At 30.6% G+C, this 22,883-nt stretch overlaps 1 protein-coding gene across 2 annotated transcripts; it reads right to left on the bottom strand.

Annotated features, from left to right (window-relative positions):
- Nucleotides 1–681: 681 nt before the first annotated feature.
- LOC130664815 (WD repeat-containing protein 44) lies at nt 682–21,323 on the bottom strand. 2 transcript variants are annotated; one of them, XM_057464928.1, is made up of 6 exons: nt 21,048–21,323; nt 12,844–13,654; nt 11,885–12,127; nt 5,630–5,917; nt 3,955–4,575; nt 682–2,285 (listed from the first exon to the last, which is right to left on the bottom strand). In XM_057464928.1, exons 1-6 carry the CDS (start codon nt 21,113–21,115, stop codon nt 1,167–1,169), a joined length of 3,150 nt encoding a protein of 1,049 aa, XP_057320911.1. In that variant the 5' UTR covers nt 21,116–21,323; the 3' UTR covers nt 682–1,166. The 2 variants fall into 2 exon arrangements, with proteins under 2 accessions (XP_057320911.1, XP_057320919.1); XM_057464936.1 differs by having other exon boundaries at nt 684–2,285; nt 11,990–12,127.
- Nucleotides 21,324–22,883: the final 1,560 nt, after the last annotated feature.

The raw sequence follows: 22,883 nt of genomic DNA, 5'->3' as shown, positions 1-22,883 counted from the left end.
GAAATTTCTGGCGCAAGTTTTGCGCAGGAAATGCGTAAGAGATTTTATCAACGAGCCATGTGTAAGATATCTGCAATATTATTCCGTACAATATTATGTGCAAGTCATGCAAAAATCTTGACTTAAAATCTTGTGACAGATTTACAAATATATAAAGACGCAGGCGCGCGGAAATTTCCTGCAAGATTCTTACGTAAAATTAACACAAGACTGCTACAAGATTGTTTTTTGTATGTCATCTTGTGCAAGTTTATGACTTATCTATTAAAAGATTTTACTGATCAGTGTCTTCACTAGTAACTTTGCATTAAATTTCTTACGTGGAATATTTTAAGTTTACAAATTATTTTATGTGCAAATTAAAAATTTATTTTATCGGTTGAGTGAAAAGATATTGAAAAATTATTTAACAATACGAATAATCTATTGGTTCACTGTCTAAATAAATCACTAATTTTTTTACAGATTTCCTGTAAAGACTAAAGTGTTTAAAAAATGCAGATTTAATCACCGACTAATAATAACGTCTATTTTTGATTTAATTATCATACTTTCATTATTGATTGTTATTTTAAAAATTTCAAAACATTTTACAGAAAAAAAAAATTTTTATAGTAAAACGATTAATATAATTAAATCCAAAAAAATACTATCATCAAAAAAATAAAATATATAATTTATTGTTCAATTTATTTAACATCCTTATTGTCGATTGAATTGATTCACATTAATTTTTTTTGTAATATGGTGTTTCCATTTTTATAATTATCTAATAATTTTTACAATTTTTAATGCATCTATTTATTATCTAATAAAGTGCTTTTTATTTTTTTCACATTAAATTTTTTCAATATTTAAAAATATTCACAATTTTTAGTATTAGATTTTTTTCTCTAGTAAATTTTCTACATGATTTAATGCAAATTTATAATTACTGACATAAATTACAAAATTTTGTGTTATATATTAAATAAAAAATATTTATCAATCAAAAATATATAACCTACATAAATATTGCAACTTAAAAAAGTTACCGACCGAGTTTTTACCGACCGCGAAATTCTGCTCTGCCGGTAAAATAGAAAAATAACCGTTTGTTACAAAAAGAAAGTATTTTTATCCGTTAAAAACATATAAACGCACTATTAAAAAAAAGTATCTATAATTTATGCAAGCGCAGAAGCGGGAAGTGAACTATGCTTTGGTTTAGTTTTATTCAAAAAAACTTTAATACATCCGTTAAAATCAGCACTAACAAGTACATGTCCACCACAACCTTTGGTCCTTTGTTCAACAACTGGATCAACAACCGGTTTTTTATTATTTGACCCAGCATTGTTGTTATCATTATTACTATCATGACTATCGCACTTTTCTCTGGCTTCAATTTGTCTTATTATACTGTCCGGATTAGGTGCAAATACAGCACACGTGACAACAGCATTATGCGCTTTAATACCTTCCCAAAAATCGTTACGATCACGTCTGACACTTGAAAATTTCGAATAATCGTGGTGGGTTTTCCATATGTAGATACACTGATTTTCCGAACCTGCGACAATATACTGCCCGTCTGGACTAAAACTAGCTTTTATTTGACTACTTACATTAACATAACCCTTGTATTTACACGATAAATTGAGATCACGTAAATCATAAAGACGAATACGACTATCATTTGATGTTACTAAAATTTTATCTTCACCAGGCATTGGTTCAATCCCGCTTATTTTACGACCACGTGCGTTTTTACCACGTGTAGACCGTACATCTATTTGTGTATGATACTTCAATTGATCAGTATTGTAAAATATACAACGGCCATCATAAGATCCGACAACAGCAAATTTACCATTTTGACAAAAATTAGCAGCTGTTATTAATTTTGTGTTACCGTTAACTTCATTCCACACGGCGACTTTTTTATCCGGAATATTCCATAGTCGTAATTTACCGTCTAACGAACCAGATAAGAAATAACGATCATCACGAGGATGGAACACTATTGCAGTTACGAAATCAATGTGTTGAAAACAGCATAGACATTCTTTGCGAGATATGTGCCATAGACGAACTGTTTTATCCATTGAGGATGATAAAACAAAATAATTTTTTGACCATGATACATCCAGTAGGTCGGATGTATGTCCGGTGTATGTGCAGAAGGGTTTCGGCATAAATGGACTTTTTGTGCCCTCTACTTCACTTAGTGCACTGGCTATTATATTCGGATCTTCCATCGACTGTTGAGAGACCAATGACTCTTGGGACGGTGTTGGACTTACCTTTAATTATTTTTTTCAACAATTATAGTTATATATATACGCAAGGCAATTTAAAATTATTTTGATGACTAGGCCAGTACAAAGAAAGAAACATTTTATCAAAATTTATAGATATCATAGATATCGTCGAATCGAATAGACGTTTTCCAATTATTAAGAATCGATTTCTCATACACGAAGAGACAAGAATAGTTCTAATTCTTATGTAAAATAGTAGGGGAGAGTGGGGTCAATTGAACCAAGGGGCAATTGAACCAGTAAGCTAAAAAAGTCGAAAAAAATCGAAAAATGAGTCGTCCTCTTGGAATTATATTTTAATACACGAAACCTTAGTCTGACCAAAATTTGGAACCAATATGATGATTTAATTTGAAAAAATTCAAGTTTTTGTGTTTTTAGGCATCTGAACTTTTTTTTCAGCTCTTGACAAATTGTTTAATAAGTTTTAATTTTCAAATGTAATCTTCAAATTTTTTTGTAATACCTTCTTTCATATATTAGTCATAAATTTCTAACTTTACATCTAGTAAAATAGTTCTTGAATATTTTTTTTAAACTAATTATTTCAATAAAATCATATGGGGTCAATTGGAACCAGTACTCTCGGGGACAGTTAAACTACACGAACCACACTGTGAGCATTAGACATGCGCGCGCATCTTGACTAAATAGGAAAAAAAGCTAAACTAACCAAGAAAAAAAATAAGTATATTGACAGAAGTTGTAAAAGTGATCGTTATAACATATAATGTTATATAAAATAATCAATATTATTAGAAATATTGTAATTTTAGTTTTAAGCTGTAATGAATAGTAAATTATTCATTAGTCATTCGTTTGTGGTTCTAATACTCTTGGTTCAATTGTCCCCGACTAGTGGTTCGATTGCCCCCGCAAAGGGGACGATTGAACCATTTGATGCAGTTGTACAATTTCGTATTTATTTAAAATTTTCATCACTTTTTAAGTTATGTGCTTATAAGAAATTATAGTCTATATAATAAAGTATAACTTCGTAAAAAAAGAAGCTATCATTTTGCTTTTAGTCATCTAAAAAAAAAATATTAAAGTATTTTTGGTTCAATTGACCCCACTCTCCCCTACCATTCTACATAGCCCTGATTTCCATGCTAGATAGCGATTTTTGCCATTTTACTTGTTTCAATGTAACATAGTAGTCAATACCAGAAAAATGGTAGTTAATCCTATTCTACAGAGCATTATTTACCATTTTACTAAAAATAAGTCTGGTTACTGTGTAGAATGGTAATCATTACTATTATTTTCTCTCCGTGTACTTTAAATAGTGCCGAGAAAATATATTCTTAATTATAGTAAAAATGCATTGTATATAGAAATTTATGAGTAGATTGAAGCAATTGTTATAAAAATAAGAACATTATACTTTAATGTAGTAAATTTTTTTCTTGTTTTTAGTATTATGAGTCCAGTAAACATGTTTACTTGAATTTACCTTTTTTTCTCTCAGTGTATACTAAATATATCATACATTTCTGAATATCACGTAATAATTGCTTTCTCTGACAAATTATTTTAGTTATCATAATTTCGAAACAATTTCGAACATTTTTACCGAATGTATTTCAATTAACCAGCATAGTCATCCTATTATAAAAAAATATGAAATTGTGACTATTAAAAAACTTACCTTCTCTGCATTGTATTTAGTGCGCATATCTTGGAAATATCTAAAAGCGTCTCTGAGTACCCATATCCTAAGAACACGATCTTGGCCAGCAGTAGCAAGTAATCGCCCGCAAGCTGAGAATTTCATGCACCAAACAGGACCTACATGCTCTCCGCTCAAGTCCTGGACATGCTGAAGATTTGAAAATTCATACGGTCCTTTGTGGCTGTTAGAAGCTTTGAGTTTAATACACTGTGGCTCGCCGGGATAGACGTCATCAACGATATCCATAACGTCTTCTTTGTGTCGGGCATGAGACACTTCTTGGGCTATAGATTTAGCTTTGTCCATAGTCTTTCTTACAGTAGATCCCAAAAAGCGTTTAATCTTTTGGGTTTTTTTACGAACCCGTCCAACTGACACGTCTTCGTCAGGCGGTATCGATGACATCTTTGAATCAACACTTTCTTCATCGCTTTCTTTTTCTTTGTCAAGGCTTGAATTACTAACATACTCAGAAGTTAAACGCATGATGTGCAACGATAAGGGATTCATACATTGAGGTAATTTATCTTCAGCTATACTTAAAGGCACGCGTTCTCCTGTGTCCAAGTTCAATACTGTGACTTGTTCTAAGATCTCCTGAAATATTTATTTACGCAATTTACTATTTTTGAGAGGATATATTCAAAGCCATACAATAACAGAAAAAAGATTTTGAAAATCTAAAAGTGCGCGGCTCGAACGCCAATTTTGTACTTTAAAAAATTAAATTCCAAAAAAAATTTGAATTCCCCGCGTTTTTTTTATAGAAGTTTCCATGATAAATATACGGTAATAAAAGTCAACAAAAAGAGTAAGATAAGGAGGACATTCCTAATAAAATTGGCTGCAGTGTGTGTTTGTTTGCATGTAAAATTGCCGGTTTTAACAGCAATGATTTATTGTAAAAAAACAAGAAGGACTACAGTAGTGATTTTCTTGAGTGTGTTTGCGTGCAGAGAAATATCTTATTGAGAAGGTTAATTGTAAGTTTAGGTTTTACTATATTTAAAAATTCGTGTATTACCGTACGATGGACGGTGTGGTTCATTAAGTTATAGATCAAATTGAACAGAATATAGTTTAGTACCGGATAGCTCAACTGATAGAGTACTCGGCGCGATACCGACATGATCCGGGTTCGATTCCCAGTTCGGGCTATATATATTTTTCTCAATTTATCATCAATTGTCTGCATAATTCTGAGAATTTTGAAAAAAAAAATTAAGTCGTTTCGTAAAGTTGTTCTCAAGATATCCGTACCGCGACGTTTTTTTGAACCACAGACTAATGGACGTTCACGATAAATTTTTTTTATTGAACTTTTCTTTATATTAATACGTATCGGACAACTTAAAAAAAGTATCAGGCTTATTCATTAGTGTTCCCTCTTCATATTGATGTGCTTTTCATAACGTGTAAGTGTAATATAAAAACAATATGTACAATTTAATGTGAGGAAATCGCGTGACCTTTATAAGTCGGTTATAAAGCTCAATCTCTCCGCTTCGCGTTCGAGGCGCGCAACAACGAAGCAATTTGAGTAAAAATTAAATCGGGATTTGATTATTATCATATTAATCAAACCCTAAGTAGCCGTTTATTGACCTGTGTACTATAATCAATGAAAAGGCATAAATTTATGTGAACTCACCATATCTGTAAGACGTTTGCCAGAATCAGTTCTCGTTCTTACGAACATATTGAGCTGTTTGACCATATCCTGATCACCGGCTGATTTACGTCGTTCCCGTGTACCTTGAAGACTACCTGGCAATCGGTGCTGCCCAAGTGAGTATCGACCAACGCTATTGCTCGATAGAGAACCCATCGGACTACTAGATTTATCACTAGATTGTAAGCTTATCAACTCAGCTTTCATTTTTTCCAAACGCTCAATTTCTTCTGCCGAAGGTCCTTCAGCTTTTGATTTATCCTCGTCCTATTTGTTTATCGTTCGTCAATCGAAAAAAATTAAACTTATTATAATTTATAAAGATTTTTCTTATTAAAATAGGTTTATTTAAACAACATCTAATTGCCGTCATTCAAAAACAACTAATCTACCGAAATAATGGGCGCTTCAAGAAAAGTAACAAAATCACTTTGGCAGATCCGAATTGCGGTAATTTACCTCAATTTGTCATAATTTACCATAAAAGACGACATTCTTACGGCTAATTTGCCGCAATTTATGGTAATTTACAACAACACGCGGTATTTTACGGCGAAATACAGTAAAATACGGCAATTTACCATGATTGCAGCATTTTTACCATCAACACTGCGTGCTTTTTTCATTTTTACAGTGCTATACTTCACTTTACGGTAAAATACCGCAGGCTTGTCACGATTTTACAGTAAAATACTGTACGTTTACCTAAAATACCATATTTTACCGTAGGCTACAGCTTTTATATGACAAATTTGCCGCAATTTGCGATATTTTATGACAAATTACCGTAAAATACGGCAATGTACAGCCTGGTTGCAGCGTCTTTACTGTAAGCACCGCGTGTTATTTCATTTTTACAGTTCCATACTTCACTTTACGGTAAAATGCCGCAGGCTTGCCACGATTTTACCGTAAAATACTGTACGTTTACCTAAAATACCATATTTTACCGTAGAATACAGTTTTTATATGACAAATTTGCCGCAATTTACGGTATTTTACGACAAATTACGGTAGAATACGGCAATGTATAGCCTGGTTGCGGCATTTTTACTGTAAGCACTGCGTACTAGGGTGGGTCAAAAAAATCGAATAATTTTTTTTTGACTTTATACTCTGAAAAATAGGTTCGTAGACACCTAAAAAGAATTCTCTCCAAGTATGAGCTCTTAATTATAACGGGAAGGTCCTCCGCTTTGCGGGTTTCTATTTTTTTCGAATAATCAGATAAAAAAATTTATATCTCGCTTCCAACTGCTTGGAAAAATATTCCGTGGCATAGAATTTTTAAGAAATTGAACGCTCTACAAAAAAGGTCTCTTATGATTTTTTCAAAAACCTAACCGATTAAAAGATATTTCTAGTTGAAGTTTGGCTATTTTAAGGAAAATAATCGTTTTTATTATGAATTTTATAAGTCGATGAAAAAAAATTATTTCGGATTGCGGAACTCATGATTTTGTAGGAAATTTACTGCTCTACAAAAATGGTCTCTTATGATTTTTTGATTAAGTGAAGCCGTTACGAGATATTCATCGTCAAACATTAACGAATATCAATATTTCCAGTTTTTGATCAATAATTCGATAAATTTCAATTTAAACTATGAGTTTCAGGAAAATTTACATAAATTTAAATTTCTATCATAAAAGTCACTCCTACAGGAGTTATTTGTTCAAAAATTCACTAAGAAGTTTTTGTTCTAATGATATTTTTTGTAAGCTTTATTTGTAATAATTTAAAATGTCAATTGCATTGGCATTTCATATTATTACGGTTGTTTAGTATGTATTTTCAAATTTTATTCTACCAATTATACATAAATTTTTTTGTGAGAGAGGCTTTTTGTTCTGAATTACATTACTTCTTCTGTTGGTACTCTAACGCTAGCGCCACCTATGTTGTTTTTCTTAACTATCTTCGTTGTCTACTTTTTTATCAGTACATTTTCAGTGCTCCAAAAACTCATCATTTCGTATACATGATAGTAACAATTTTTTCGAAATAAGTCATTTTCTCATCATATAAATTCATTTATTATCAATAATTCTACAATGAATAAAGAAATACGTTTAATCGGTATACCTGTGCAAAAACTCACTGAACGTAAGTTACCAAAAGTGAAAGAGGTTATGAGAGTGTTTTTCTATCAACTTAAAGTTTTAAAGTTTTCAATCAAACAAAGTGCAAAAAATTCAGCTGACAAGGTTATTGAATTGTGGAAAATAAATCAGATCCCTACGAGTGGAGCTCCTAATGTAGTCAAAAAAATTCTCCGTTTTCATAGTGAGTGGTTGAAATTACAAAAAGATTTTAATAAGAAAAGTGATAAGGTAAAGGAAAAGGAGTTTCAGACTGATCTTGAACAATTATTCGACATTGTAAATAAAAATTCCCTAAAAGGGGTGGATGATAACATTAGGAAGTTGTATTTGGATCAAAAATTCTGTACACACAAAGAGATTCTTTCGAATATTGTACCTGCGTCAAACTCAACTACAGATATGATGGAAATAGATGAAAGCAGTAAGTATCTGAGATAAATAATTGTTATAAATTCAGGTAGGAGTGTAAAACTTCCTTTATATTTATTATAAACAATGAGAATATCATTTTTCTACTTTACTTGCATTATAAATATCAGTATTCCTACGTATGACATTTGACTCGACGGTTTCTGGTACTCATGTTTAATTGCTTCTCATCATAATGAATAAGTGCTGGAAATTTTGTCTGTTTAATTTAAAAATAAACTCTTATTACAGACTTGAATCAACCGTCTACCAGTCATGGGATTGTTTTAAGTGGAAAATCAGAATCATTCTCGGCGTTTACATTAAGTGGAACTACAAATTCTGGATCTGATTTGGAGTATGAACCCCCAATTCCGACAAAACGAGCAAAAATAAATGTCTTAACTCCTGAAGTCGTTTCTGCACTTGACAGAGCTAATGTCAGCAGTAGAAACGCGATGTTCATTATTGCTCCGGTTTTATCAGCTGTTGGTATAAAAATTGAAGATACAACGCTCAGCTATAGGTCCATCCAACGAGCTCGTATGGTTCAAAGAAAAGACATTGCTCAAGGATTAAAAGACAATTTTAAAACACACGATAAATACGTAGTGCATTGGGATGGTAAAATGCTGAATGATCTAATTGAATCCAAATCGGTGGAACGACTACCGGTTCTTTTAACTGCGTATGGTACTGAACAATTACTTGGAGTTCCAAAAATGAATTCTGGGACGGCAGTTAATCAAACATCCGCCATTTTATCAACATTGAGTGAATGGGGTATTATTAAGTATGTCAAGGCGATGTGTTTTGACACTACGGCTGTTAATACAGGTAATCAATCAATTACAAAAAATATTTTATTGTTGTCATTCTAGTTTAATTTCTATTTCTTACTGAATTTTACTATCAAAATGTATTAATCGTTTACTCGTTTGGATTTGAAATATAACCATTGATTTTTCTTAAATACTAAATTTAACGATAGTCATCTATTATTGTTCTACAGGAATTCACAACGGTACATGTAAGGAAATTGAAAAGATTTTGGGAAGAGAGTTGATCTGGTTATCATGTCGTCATCACATTTTTGAGATCGTATTAAGGGGCGCATTTGAAGTATTTTGGCCTGTGTCATCTGGGCCAAATGTACAGATGTTTGGAAGGTTTAAAAAATTTTGGGATGATATAGATATAACTAATTATAAATCTGGTGTTGAAGATGCTGTTGTTGCTGATATCATTTCGAATAAAAAAGATGAAATCTCTAGTTTTATTACGAAATCTTTACAGGTATGATTTAACTGTGATTTAAATTATAAAAATTTCGTTATTTTTGACAAATTTTTTATTTTTGATAGTTACTACAACCCCGAGATGATTATAAAGAATTATTGGAATTATCATTGATTTTCCTTGGAGAAATGCCTCAAGAAAAGATTTCTTTCAAACGTCCTGGTGCTGTTCATCATGCTAGATGGATGGCTAAGGCCATTTATAGTTTGAAAATGTATCTATTCAGAGATGAATTCAAACTCTCTCAGAAAGAATTGCATGGTCTTCGTCATTTCTGTATTTTTATAGTCACATTGTATTTAAAAGCTTGGTTTTCATCAACTTCTGCAACAACTGCTGCTTATCATGACTTGCAGTTTATGAAAAATTTATTGGAGTACAAACATATCAATCCTTTGATTTCTTCAGCTACGTGTGAAAAAATGATTTCGCACTTATGGTATTTGAGCGATGAACTTGCCATTTTATCACTGTTTGACGATGGCGTTCCATTAGAAGTAAAAAAAAGTATTGTTGAAGCTGTTAATACTCGTGAAGGTACAGATTCTAAAGCTAAAAGATTTGTAATTGCTAAAAAAGATTTAAATTCATTGGCACAGAGAACTCTGAGTGACTTTGTGTCTAAAAAGTCATTAAATCTTTTCAAAATCTTCGATCTACCGTATGACTTTCTTGATGTCGATGTTGAATTATGGCCTACTAATGAGAGTTATCTCGAAAATAAAGAATACTTTCAACAACTAAAAGTTGTCAATGATTCAGCAGAGCGAGCTGTTGCATTAGTCAGTGAATATAATCAATGCTTGACAAAAAATGAAGAACAATTCCAGTACTTATTGCAAGTTGTCAAAGAACATCAAAAAACATTCCCAAATTGTAATAAAAGAAATTATTTATAGTAATAGCGTACTGTTATGTTAAAAATATAGACAATTATATTGCAATTGATAATTCAATAAAAAATTTATCTATAAAAAAGTTAAATACTGGTTGTTTCTCACTTGATTCAATACTTTTCATATTAAATTTGACAAAGAAATATGTCATTCACTTCAAATTAAACTAATCATCGGCTATATGTCGAAAAAAATGCTCTAATTTCTTGTTTTAATGCAATCAAACAAGCTCAAGACTGAAAACAATATTTAAAAAATTGTTTATAACATTTCTTTATCGATCGAAACTCAAATTTATGTAAATTTTCCTGAAACTCATAGTTTAAATTGAAATTTATCGAATTATTGATCAAAAACTGGAAATATTGATATTCGTTAATGTTTGACGATGAATATCTCGTAACGGCTTCACTTAATCAAAAAATCATAAGAGACCATTTTTGTAGAGCAGTAAATTTCCTACAAAATCATGAGTTCCGCAATCCGAAATAATTTTTTTTCATCGACTTATAAAATTCATAATAAAAACGAATATTTTCCTTAAAATAGCCAAACTTCAACTAGAAATATCTTTTAATCGGTTAGGTTTTTGAAAAAATCATAAGAGACCTTTTTTGTAGAGCGTTCAATTTCTTAAAAATTCTATGCCACGGAATATTTTTCCAAGCAGTTGGAAGCGAGATATAAATTTTTTTATCTGATTATTCGAAAAAAATAGAAACCCGCAAAGCGGAGGACCTTCCCGTTATAATTAAGAGCTCATACTTGGAGAGAATTCTTTTTAGGTGTCTACGAACCTATTTTTCAGAGTATAAAGTCAAAAAAAAATTATTCGATTTTTTTGACCCACCCTACTGCGTACTTTTGTATTTTTACAGTTTTTACAGTGCAATACTACACTTTACGGTGAAATACTGCAGGCTTGCCACGATTTTACCGTAAAATACTGTACGCTTACCTAAAATACCATATTTTACCGTAGAATACAGTTTTTATATGACAAATTTGCCGCAATTTACGGTATTTTACGACAAAGTACGGTAAAATACGGCAACGTATAGCTTAGTTACGGCATCTTTACTGTAAGCACCGTGTGCTTTTTTTATTTTTATATTGCAATACTTCACTTTACGATAAGATACCGCAGGCTTGCCATAATTTTACGGTAAATTACCGTTCTCTTACTGCACATTTGCGGCAAAAATACCGAAATTTTGCTGTAAAATACCGTGCGTTTACCTAACATAGCATTTTTACCGTAGAATAACATAAATTATGAAAAATTACGGTAATTACCGTAACTCAGATCCGCCAAGGCATGTCAATGATAAATAATATGAATAAATCTAACGATAATAACAATGAAAAAAAACATCTACAAAAGCTTTCATTGACTAAAAATAAAATATTTTAGCTGTAAAAAATGAATGAATTTACATGATTTATATATTACAAGGCTTTAAAATGCTTTTTATTTATGTTTTTTTTTTCTAATTTCTTTTTTCGCTTTCTTTTAAAAGACTGACCCGATATCGGTGACTATAAAATCCTCTCAGGGTCTCGAACGACTCGAGGCGACCTGGAATTTTATCATTTCTGAGGTAAAACACGATATTACTTGAGAAACTTGCCTGTGGCTTTACGACGTATTGTCCTTTAGTAGCAGATCTTATGTCCAATGAGTGTTCAAATTCACGAGTTATTGACTCAATTGTACTAGCTGGACTTGGCAGTGATGATGCAGGTACCGATCCCTCTGCTGTAGAAGGCTTTAAAAATATTTTTTTTTCATATCACCTGCATTAAAACTATGAGTTTCAATGCCTGTTCCGCCAGTCGAAAGTCGATTTCAGATCAATGCGATTTGGCGGGTTAAAAATTATCAGTTTCTACCCTAGGGTTCTCTTGTTAATTCGCACATTCACCATTGGTCTAAAATTGTCTCTCTTCAGCTGAATCAGGCATCGAAACTCAGCTCAATTCCTATCCAAAGACTCTCATAGAATCCAATCAAAAGTACCGGACTGCATTGAAACCAATAGACTTTCATTGATTCCTATGGAATTTTCGGCACTTTTCAGTGGAATCTATGGGAATATTTAAACAGTAATGCAGGTAATAATAAAAAGTATAAAGCGTAACATGAAACAAAAAACAATTTCAGACTTCGTGATGGCAGCCTTCGCCTTTGGCTTGAACGACCAATCACTCTCTGAAATCGTCGTTTCCTTGCCACACAATATATGATTATTACAGAAAATAGTTTTTCATTATGATTTAGAACAAACATACAATGAATGAACAATAGCTGATGATCTAATACCTATACTACACTTTTTAACTGGTCAATAAATGATCTCGTAATAAAAAACGATCAATTATCGATCTAATAATCTAATTGATCAATAGAATAGAACAGATTTTAATCTAAACTGTAAACTACATCATTGATTAAGCAGAGAATAGAAATGAAATGAATACTTACAGCAAGATCGGTTGGTGTTTGAGGTTTAGATTTTTTCTTTCGTCTCGGTGGTGCGACAGGAGCAACTGCGGGTCCTTGCGTATCTTGATGATCAATCGATTTCCCACTAGTTTTAGTGCTAGCAATGACATCTGGTTCTTGCAATCCGACATTAGCTTCGCAATGAGTATTAATGAATTCTTTTCGTCCGTTGACAGTCGATGCGCAGTCTTGGACAATGTCACCCGATAGTGTCAATACACTTGACGATTGTGATACTTTTTCAGAACCAGTATCTTCATCTTTACTGGGAATTGATGACATCGGAATATCACGTGTTAGTGGTATGGGACAGGAAACACCATGATGTAGAACACCAGAAACAGAATCAGGACCTCCGGCTAATATTCTACCGACTCTACCAAGTGATGTCATGCTTTGAAGACTCACGGTATCATGTTCGATAATGCGAAATGGATGAGTAGTTTTCGCTGGTGCTGGATAAACGCCTTCTATTGAAGATGTCTGACTATCGGGAGGTGAATTATTTATTGGTATGTCATCATCTTCTGTTTGCATACGTTGACGTAGTTCACGAAAACGTCTTCGTCCCGTTAATTTATCAGATGTTTTTTCTTCGTCATCTGTTTTGCTATTTATAGATTTTGATTCGTCACTAGAATTTGCTGGTAGAGATAGCGGTTGAGGTTGAGTTAGTTGTATTATGGGTTTTGGGTCCAGTGGTTTTACGAAAATATTGTCATCGGATGTCAAGGTGGGCGAAGTTTTTTCGAGATTACTGGCTGGTAGTGAATCACGGCCATTGCTTTTCCTGTAAGCAATCAAGATTTTTTTTATCAACATTTGCCTGTTAATTTTTTTAATGATATTTGAAAATCCCGCCATTCATCAAACAGCCAATCAGCAATAGAACAAAACTCTGACGGAAAATGACTCGAAATAGGTTACTATTGAGTTTTTAGTCGAAGATTTTTTCAATTTTCTGAAAAATTTAGTTATTGGTTTTTTGAAAATTCAATTTTGGACTCAACGAGGGTCATAAATGTATTTGGCGACTTGTAATTTGAAAATTTTCAATGAAAAAATTATGACAAATTCATAAAAAAAAATACTTTGATGATTGTTCGGGTTTCAAAAACTTTTTAGTGCCAATTTTTAATAAAAATCATCTGATGATAATGAAAAATTAAGTAAATATAAATATACGAATAGATGAGTGATCGGATACTAGTTTCCTGATTGAGTACTGAGTAAACATTTATTTATACCAGTGATTTTTTTATTTAAAAATAAAATATATATTATTTACATTATTTGTATAATATAATTAATTTATTTGACATGATCATTGTAAGCAACCGAGTGTTTTTTATTTGTTCAAAGTGACTTGAGAACACTCAGTTGAATTAAAACCACGAGGTAAGTCGTCACTGATCCAGCAAACTGTAAAAATTTAAGGTAATTTAATAAAAAAATATATTCTATTCCAGATAATGTATTTATGTCAAAATTTTTTTGATTCTACACGGAAAGAAAATTCTACTAAAATTTAAAATGTTAAAGTCATAATCGTGGACTATACTTTCATTAGCATCAATTTTCAAATGTCTTATTTACTATGTAGGTTACATTTTTTACTATTTAAAATTGTAATTTTAACGAAGACGTTTTGGATTGAAAATTATTTGAAAAATTATAATGTTAACATCGTAAAAGAATTCCCTGGTGGAAATTGTTCGGAATTTTCTCTGAAAAACTCAGTTCTAAAGTTCTAAAGACTTTTTCAAAGTTCTAAAGACTTTTTCAAAGTTCTAAAGACTTTTTCAGAATTTTTTAGAGAAAAGTCTAAAAAATTTCCATCAGGGCAGGCATTAATGACAACGAGTGTACATAGCAATTTTTAAATAGTAACTGTGTCCACCGTAAGAGGCGTTCTCGTGAATTATGACTGTTTATTTATATCGTTTACATGGATCTTAAAAACTTCCTAGACTTGTGGGCCCTTCTGTGACCAAGTGGTCCAAGACGACGGTCAGTTCGCACTCGAAAGATCTCGTGTTCGAATCCAACACCCGATCAATTATTATTCTATACTTTTATTTAAAATTTCTATTACGTCAAATTATACGATGCTCACATCGTAACTCATACTAAAGAGCTTAAGACTTTATGTTTTTTGTCTGAAGTATTGTTTCTTAAATGAAATTTCTAAGGCTACATCGTAAAAATTGTGATTTTAAAGGTATAGTTGACCACTACAATGATCAGTAGGAAAAATTACGATGTTAGTATCGCAAATTTGACTGGGAATTTTTTTCCGTGTATAGTTTCAAAATTTTTTAACGCTAAACAACTCGAAAAACATTTTGCATTCACTTACATCTCGTATAAACGAATATCCTAAATCAACTAATCCGCATGGTGAAAAGGTAAGATGATTTTGTATCATTTGAATTGAAAATAATTGAATTTCATTACGTAATTTGTTATCTTGTACATTTATCTCAAGTCTGTGAATTATTTTACCAGTTCGCTTCCACTTAAATGATAAACATTTATTACTCAAATTATAAATAATATAATTTAGTAAAAAAAAAAAAAACAATATCTGTTTTAACAATATATAAGTACCTCGTTAATTGTTTCAGCGCAAATATAATTTATAAAAAAAAATTTAATAACAGTGATTGCAATCCAAATTAAGAACACAGAAACTTCAAATACTTTTTCATTATCCTCCATTTTCTTACTGAGTAATACCAAATACAAACAATAAAAATGCGAAAGAATTACAACAAATGATGATACCAGCATCATAATTATTTGAAATCCAAATATATCTGTTATTTTTTGACACAGTATCGTTAATTCTAAATGGATGCTCCTGTAAAACAAAACTCCTTTATTTTTTGTCGTTAACAAAAAATTGCGAATTGGAATTCAAAAATCCAGAGAAAAAAAACTTTGCTTGAGGGGGCTCGACCGAATCTAATGTAAAAAGGATTTTCCAACTTTAAGATTTGAAACTTAGTATACATGTAAAGAAGTACTTTATCTATGTATTCTCAAAATTTGAATATGATCCACCGTCTAGTTTTTTAGAGAAAAGGATTTTAAAATGACGTTTTTAAAGTTCTTATACACAGACTCTTATGGCGGACAAGCTTTCGTCATGACTTATTAGATTTTTTTCATTATTAACCTCCCAAGTTTAAGAAATAAAAAACCACATGCCATAAACATGAATATTTTTAGAATATGATAAGATTTGAACAATATAGTGTTACCGTTGTAATTATTTAAATAATTCAAGTTAAACTTTAATATTTAATCTCGTTCATCGACAGAAATACATATTATTGAGGGTTTGGCAATGTCGCGGAAGTAGCTGAGAGAAAAAACAAAGATAGAAATACATTAATAAGAGAGACGAGATTAGAAATGAATTTTTCCCGCTTTAATTTGAATATCGATGTGTAAGAAGTTAGAACGCGCTGTTGCAAAATCTTTTTATTAAATTATATGAGTCAAAAATAACCAAGTAATTTTATTACTTTCTTTAATTAAATAAGTAATAAATATAAATTTATGAATTCGTTATGTTATTATAAATTAAAATAATGAATTTGTATAACTATTAGGAGAATTTAGCAAACGAAAAAATTTAAACACTACTTTGACACACTAGTTTCGGTCAAACCTCCTTCAGAAAAAAAAACGAATTACTTGAAAATTTGGAGAATATTGTTAATATCGTGTGATGAAATTCTCTGTGTAATGAAATTAATTCTCATCAATTTATTTTTATTTTGTTGACCAATATTCGACCAAGAATTATTAACAGATGTATTAGTATTTTGAATTTTAACAATATCTAAAAATACTTTATTTACACTCTGAAATAATATTCTCATGTGTCGTATCAGCAAACCATAATTTAAGTCTATTATTAAGTTCATATTTAATGGATGTTGAAGAACCAGTGTCACTGATATATTTGTTACTATATCCATATCATCTAATGACCACACTATTGACGTTACAGCAAGTACTAATGAACTTATAATCCAATAAACAGTCCATATTACATTAAAATTGAAAGCGTGTTTATTATTCACTGATATTCCGAGGCACTCAAGTGTTTTTTCAACTTTTATGCTCCTGGAGATTAATTCCTGTGTTTTCTATCGAAAAAAAGATATGTAAAGCTGAGAAATTTCAACGTCCCATGTAACGATTTCCATATCAAGTTGCTAGTGCACTCTAAAACCAACTGTGTTACAAGTGTACACGGAAAGAAAATTATGGGAAGTTTTGCTATGCATTATGGGAATGGTTCCCATAATGGTATGGGAATAGTACCTATACTACTATAGGGATGGTTCCCATATATTATGGGAACCATTCCCATAATAGTATGAGAATAGTTCCCATACCATTATGGGAATGGTTCCTATACCATTATGGAAACCATTCCCATAATATTATGGGAACCATTCTCATATCATTATGGGAACCATTCCCATAATGGTATGGGAATCATTCCCATACTATTATGGGAATGGTTCCCATATTGGTATAGGAACTATTCCTATAATATTATGGGAACTATTCCCATAATGTTATGGGAACCATCCCTATAATATCATAAAATTTTTTTTTTGCACAATAGTGTAGAAAATTCCCAAAATTTGAATTTTCTTGAATGTTTTGTGCTGACAAAAAATTCTTGTTAAAAATTTTAATGTTTTTTTGCCAAATACGATTTTTTTTTCAATGTTTGAATTTTTGTTTTTATGTTTAATAATATTTCTGTGTATTGTAGAAGTGATTACCACACTTCTTTAAAATAATTTTTTCATGATAATATGGGAACCATTCCCATAATATTATAGGAATGGTTCCTATAATAGTATGGGAACTATTCCCATAATGGTATAGGAACCATTCCAATTGCATTATGGGAATCATTCCCATAATATTATGGGAATAGTTCCCATACTATTATAGGAACCATTCCCATAAATTATAGGAATGATTCCCATAATATTATAGAAAGTATTCCTATAAATTATAGGAACCATTCCTATAGTGTGATGGGTATCATTCCCATTATTATAGGAACTATTCCTATAATTATGGGAAACATTCCTATAATTATAGGAACCGCTCCCATAATTTATGGTCGTAATTCCTATGATGGTATAGGAAAAAATTTTACAAAATTATGGGAACCGCTGCCATAATTTTCTTTCCGTGTATTATTTTAACACATATTAAATGTGTTCTATGTTTGAGGCCATAAACAAAACTATAGTTTTTTGTAGTCACTTAAAACACGTTTCACGGTGTGTTAAAAATCTATAGATTGCTTATGGCGTTTCAATATTATTCGACAAGAGTGTTAATTTCGACTATACACTTGGTTTTAGAGTGTGGAGACACTGAGCAGTAAAATCTTTTGATAGATAAGTCATAGACTTGCACAAGGTGGCATACAAAAGACAATCTTGTAGCAGTCTTGTGTTAATTTTCCTTAAGAATCTCGCGGGAATCCCCTACGCGCTCACGTCTTTATATATCTATAAATCTGTCACAAGATATTAATGCAAGATTTAAAGTCAAGATTTTTGCATGACCTGCACATGATATTGTACGGAATAATATTGCAGATATTTTACACATGGCCCGTTGATAAAATCTCTTACGCATTTCCTGCGCAAGACTTGCGCCAGAAATTTCTTAAAGATGCTCACGCATGACTTGCGCCAGATTTGCTCAAGATGCGCGATATAACTATCTGCCACTTTACCCCTTCCTTTGGCTTACGACATAGATATAGCGCTTCTTGAGCAAATCTGGCACAAGTCATGCGTAAGCATCTTTAAGAAATTTCTGGCGCAAGTTTTGCGCGAGAAATGTGTAAGTAATTTTATCAACGAGTCATGTGTTAGCTTGCACAATTCTTTAGATACAACATAACACAGTTTTCTTGTGATTTCTGCACAAGATTTGCAATTAAAAACTTTTCACCAATATCTGCAACAAGATTTACACTCAGACAAAGACATAGACAACTAAAACACGAGTGACCATATTGACGCAAGATTTAAATAAGATTGTTACATGGGATATTTTAAATAAAATAATACTTCACTCAAGATTTCTTGGTTATTATTTTAACAATAAAATCACTACTTACTTTTTTATAGAACCAACTAATAACACCATTAGTAATAAATATAAGAATATTTAAGAAGATAACAATCAAATATATTTTATCACCATTTGAAAACCATGGTGCGGTAATAAAATACCAAAGTGTGTAACTTAAGGTTGTTATATAAATAATATATATTACAACTGAGTACAAAAATGTTTGAATAAATTCAAAATTGTTAACCGGATACTGTATCAGCCCATAACCAAATATCCAATTGAATATTAAAACCGGCAATAATGCTTCCATCAAATTTTTCGGTCGCCATACTTTAAACATTATTAGTTAATAAAAATGCATTAATCTAAATAGACAGCCTACATTTAAATTGTAAATTAAATCTATTTGGGATCGCTAATGGATCTATATATAATAGTAAATGTACACTGCTGTTATTATCTTATTTTATATGCTGCTGCAGAGATTAATGCATTATGATTATTGATAATATCACATAATTGCATTAAAATTATAGAGGTACGGATGTGAAAAATTGCGTGTGATAATTTTTATGTATAGATGGATGATAACAAAATATAAAAGTATAAAGTAGTACTGTTTCTTGGGGTTTTTATATCATTGTCACAGTGGGGCAAAATGGTTTTTTGAAATTTTTGAATGAAACATTTTTTATAGGGGAGGAGGGGCCAAGTGGGCCCCTGGGGGCAAAGTAGGCGCCTTAAAATTTTTAAAACTTCAAAATATATGAGGCAAAGTGAGCCCCTCAAAATTTTCTATCCGCCAAGAAATTCGGACGGATAATAAGCTTATCGAAATTTCTTATATAATGAGGGCTAAAATAGACTACCAAAACTGTTCATTAAATATAATTTATTAACAGGGGTTCGTACTTCTCTCTCTATCACACTCAAGTCCACGAACGGTACTATCTTTGTTGCACTTGTGCAGTAAATGGAAACTTTGGCCGAGTTTTTTTCTTAAACAAACGAATATTGTCAACCAATTTAAGCGCACTTCGCTAGATTAGACAGTAGTGCATTAATGTGCGGTCTGTATTTTGTATTTAGAGATTTTGTTTCCGAAAAAAACTCAGTCGAAAATATCTGATAACCCCTGTTAACAAAGTAAAAAATAATAAAATTATGTACCTGAAGTTCGGAACGTTTTTCGTAAAACGAAAATCAAAAAACAAAATGAAAAGTAAGAAATATAGCGGATCTAGAGTTTTGAAATGTTTCGTACATGCGCTAGTATGTCAGCCAAAAATTGCAGACTATTAAAATGACTTTTATGTTATTAAAATACAATTGTTTTATAGTTATTTGCAACTATCACATGTGTAAAGAGTAAAAAATATCAAATCCAAAATTTTTTGGAGGGCCCACTTTGCCCCTAATTTTCGATTTTTCAATTTTAATGGACGCAGCATAATGAAGTAAAAATAAGTATCAAGGGTCTAAAAAGAAATAAACGCGTATAAAAAATTAATGACATTATAATTATTTTCCTCAAGGGGCCCACTCTGCCCCCCTCTTCCCTATATACAAATAATATTGATACTTTTTTACTATTGGTATCTATTACTATAGAAAATTTGTCAATGTCCATTTACTTATTTTTCAATATTTATTTCATTCAACTGTTCAAGTTGGACATCTTTCGAGGGTTAATTTACCCCCAGTTAAAAAAAGTTTAATTTAATATAAAAATTAGTGTACTTTCAATAGAAGTCTTATAGAAATGTAAAAAACATTTTAAATTAAAAAAAAAAATTTTCAAATTTTATCGCGGGAAAAAAAAATATTTAAAACTGTTTTAGTCTCAAATGCTAAAATAAATATTATGACAACAATCGATAATAAAGTTTTCATAACATCATCGTTGGTGCAAAAAATTTCGATACAATCATGTCATAAATAAAAATAAAAATTCACTCATCCACATGAATGAACATCAATAAGGAGTAATTCTAATTATAAATTAACTAAATAATTATGAAATTGAGATAAACAAATAAAAATACCTTGAGCTACGATTAAAACTGTCATCTTCAGCATCAAAAAATTCTTCAGAATCACTGCTCCCCGACATTCTAAACTCACCCTCAAAAAATCACCATCCCCAATAAAATTATAAACTTGTCACTTATTTATAACACAATAAATAATCCACCTATTTATTATTATCAACGAAAAATTTTAAATTAAAAAAACTATTGTCAAAAATGGTTATAAAAAAAAAATAATTTCAATCAACCAAGCACTCAATGATGTCCGAGTAATTTTATAACCTTGAAGAAATTTAACCTGGCGCTATCTAGTAACAATTGCCGCTACTTTTTGAATAATTTCAGTACCAGTTTTTTCATTTTCATTTGGCGCCAAAATTCAAACTGTAAATTTGAATTACGTACAAAGGGTTAATTTTTAATTTTTTAAATTTAAAAATATTTCTAATTCATGCCAGTAACTTTTTATAAGCCCTTAGGATTTCCGATATCTATTTCAGGAACCGTAAGGATGCAGGATAAAATTATTATCCTGATAAATTGATAACTTTTATGAGTGTAAATGTAGCAGACATCAAACAAACTTAAAATTACAAATAAATAAATTAAAAAATCAAAAGCATAAAAACAAAAAAAATGCATGTACTCATTTTCAAATTCTGCCGATGTGTATTTTTTTAATTTTACTTGATTTTTATTTAATTTCTTATTTCAAAATTTTTTTGATTTACAATTGTCAGCTAAATTCACACTCATAATTTTATATATAAAAATATAAAAATGTACGAAGACAAATTCGATTAATTTTGAATTTTTTAAGCCCTTGTGGTTCCGGTATCTATCCTAGGAATTATAAGGGCGTGAAAAAAAATTCAAAATCATAAAAAATTTATACTTTTTTAGTTTCATACTTCTCGACCAAAATTTATTTAAGAAAAAAAATTTACTTTCACGTCCTTATGGGTCCAGGAACCTCTCCCAGGAACCATACGTTCATATATAAAATTCAAAATAAAACGAGTTTTCATTTACTTTTGTGAGTGAATGTAGCAAACATTAGATAATTGATAAATTTTAAATAAATAAATTAATAAATTTAAATAATGAATTTTAAAAAATGCGCGCGCTTTTTTTCAATTATCTGAATACACACTTTTAAATTTTTACTCTACTTACATTTTATTTATTTATTCAAAAATTTAAAAAATTTCTTACTATCAGTTACATTCACACTAATTTATTTTCATATTTGTAGAGTACAATTACATTTATTATTAAAAATAAAAATATGTCATCCGCCCTTATGGTTTCCAGGAACCATAAGGGCGATAAAGAAACTCAAACTGATAAAAATTTCTATTTTTTTACTTTCATATTTTTCGATATAAAAATTAATGGACCTTAAAAAAGGCGTAAAAAAAAAAAATACAAAGACAATTTTTGAATTACATCTAAAAAAAATTAAACAATTAAATTGATATGATAAAAAAAATGCCCGTACTGATTTTAGAATTTTCCACAAGCCCATTTTTGAATTTTTTTGTTTATAAAATTTTATTTCATTATTTTAAAATTTAAAAAATTGTCTGATGTCCACCAACTTTACTACCATAAAATTTTTGTCATTTTCTTTACAATTTATCGTCCCAAAAAAATTCAAAAATCATCAGACGTCGAGCAACTCAATAAAAATTCAAAATTCCCGCCTTTAGATTACAAATGAAATCACCCTAAAATTCCTCTCTGCCATTGGTTAAAAAAGGACTTATTTCCATGGAACTTGATAAAAAAATAAAGTTTAGTTTAAATTAAAAAAACATCAGCAAAAGCGCCACTGGTATCTGTCTTTCC

Source organism: Microplitis mediator, chromosome 1, assembly GCF_029852145.1.
Source record: "Microplitis mediator isolate UGA2020A chromosome 1, iyMicMedi2.1, whole genome shotgun sequence".
NCBI classification, from domain to species: Eukaryota; Metazoa; Arthropoda; class Insecta; order Hymenoptera; family Braconidae; genus Microplitis; species Microplitis mediator.
The sequence above is the reverse complement of the archived record's forward strand: the minus strand, read 5'-3'. Positions and strand labels throughout refer to the sequence as shown.

Bases quoted from the DNA above. Each gene is read 5' to 3' on its own strand.
- LOC130664815 (XM_057464928.1), bottom strand. From the start codon at position 21,115: ATGTCGGGGAGCAGTGATTCTGAAGAATTTTTTGATGCTGAAGATGAC. The intron at 13,655-21,047 runs GTATTTTTATTT...GATTGCTTACAG, and splicing joins AGTTTTAATCGTAGCTCAAG to GAAAAGCAATGGCCGTGATT. The intron at 4,576-5,629 runs GTGAGTTCACAT...TAAATATTTCAG, and splicing joins GCAAACGTCTTACAGATATG to GAGATCTTAGAACAAGTCAC.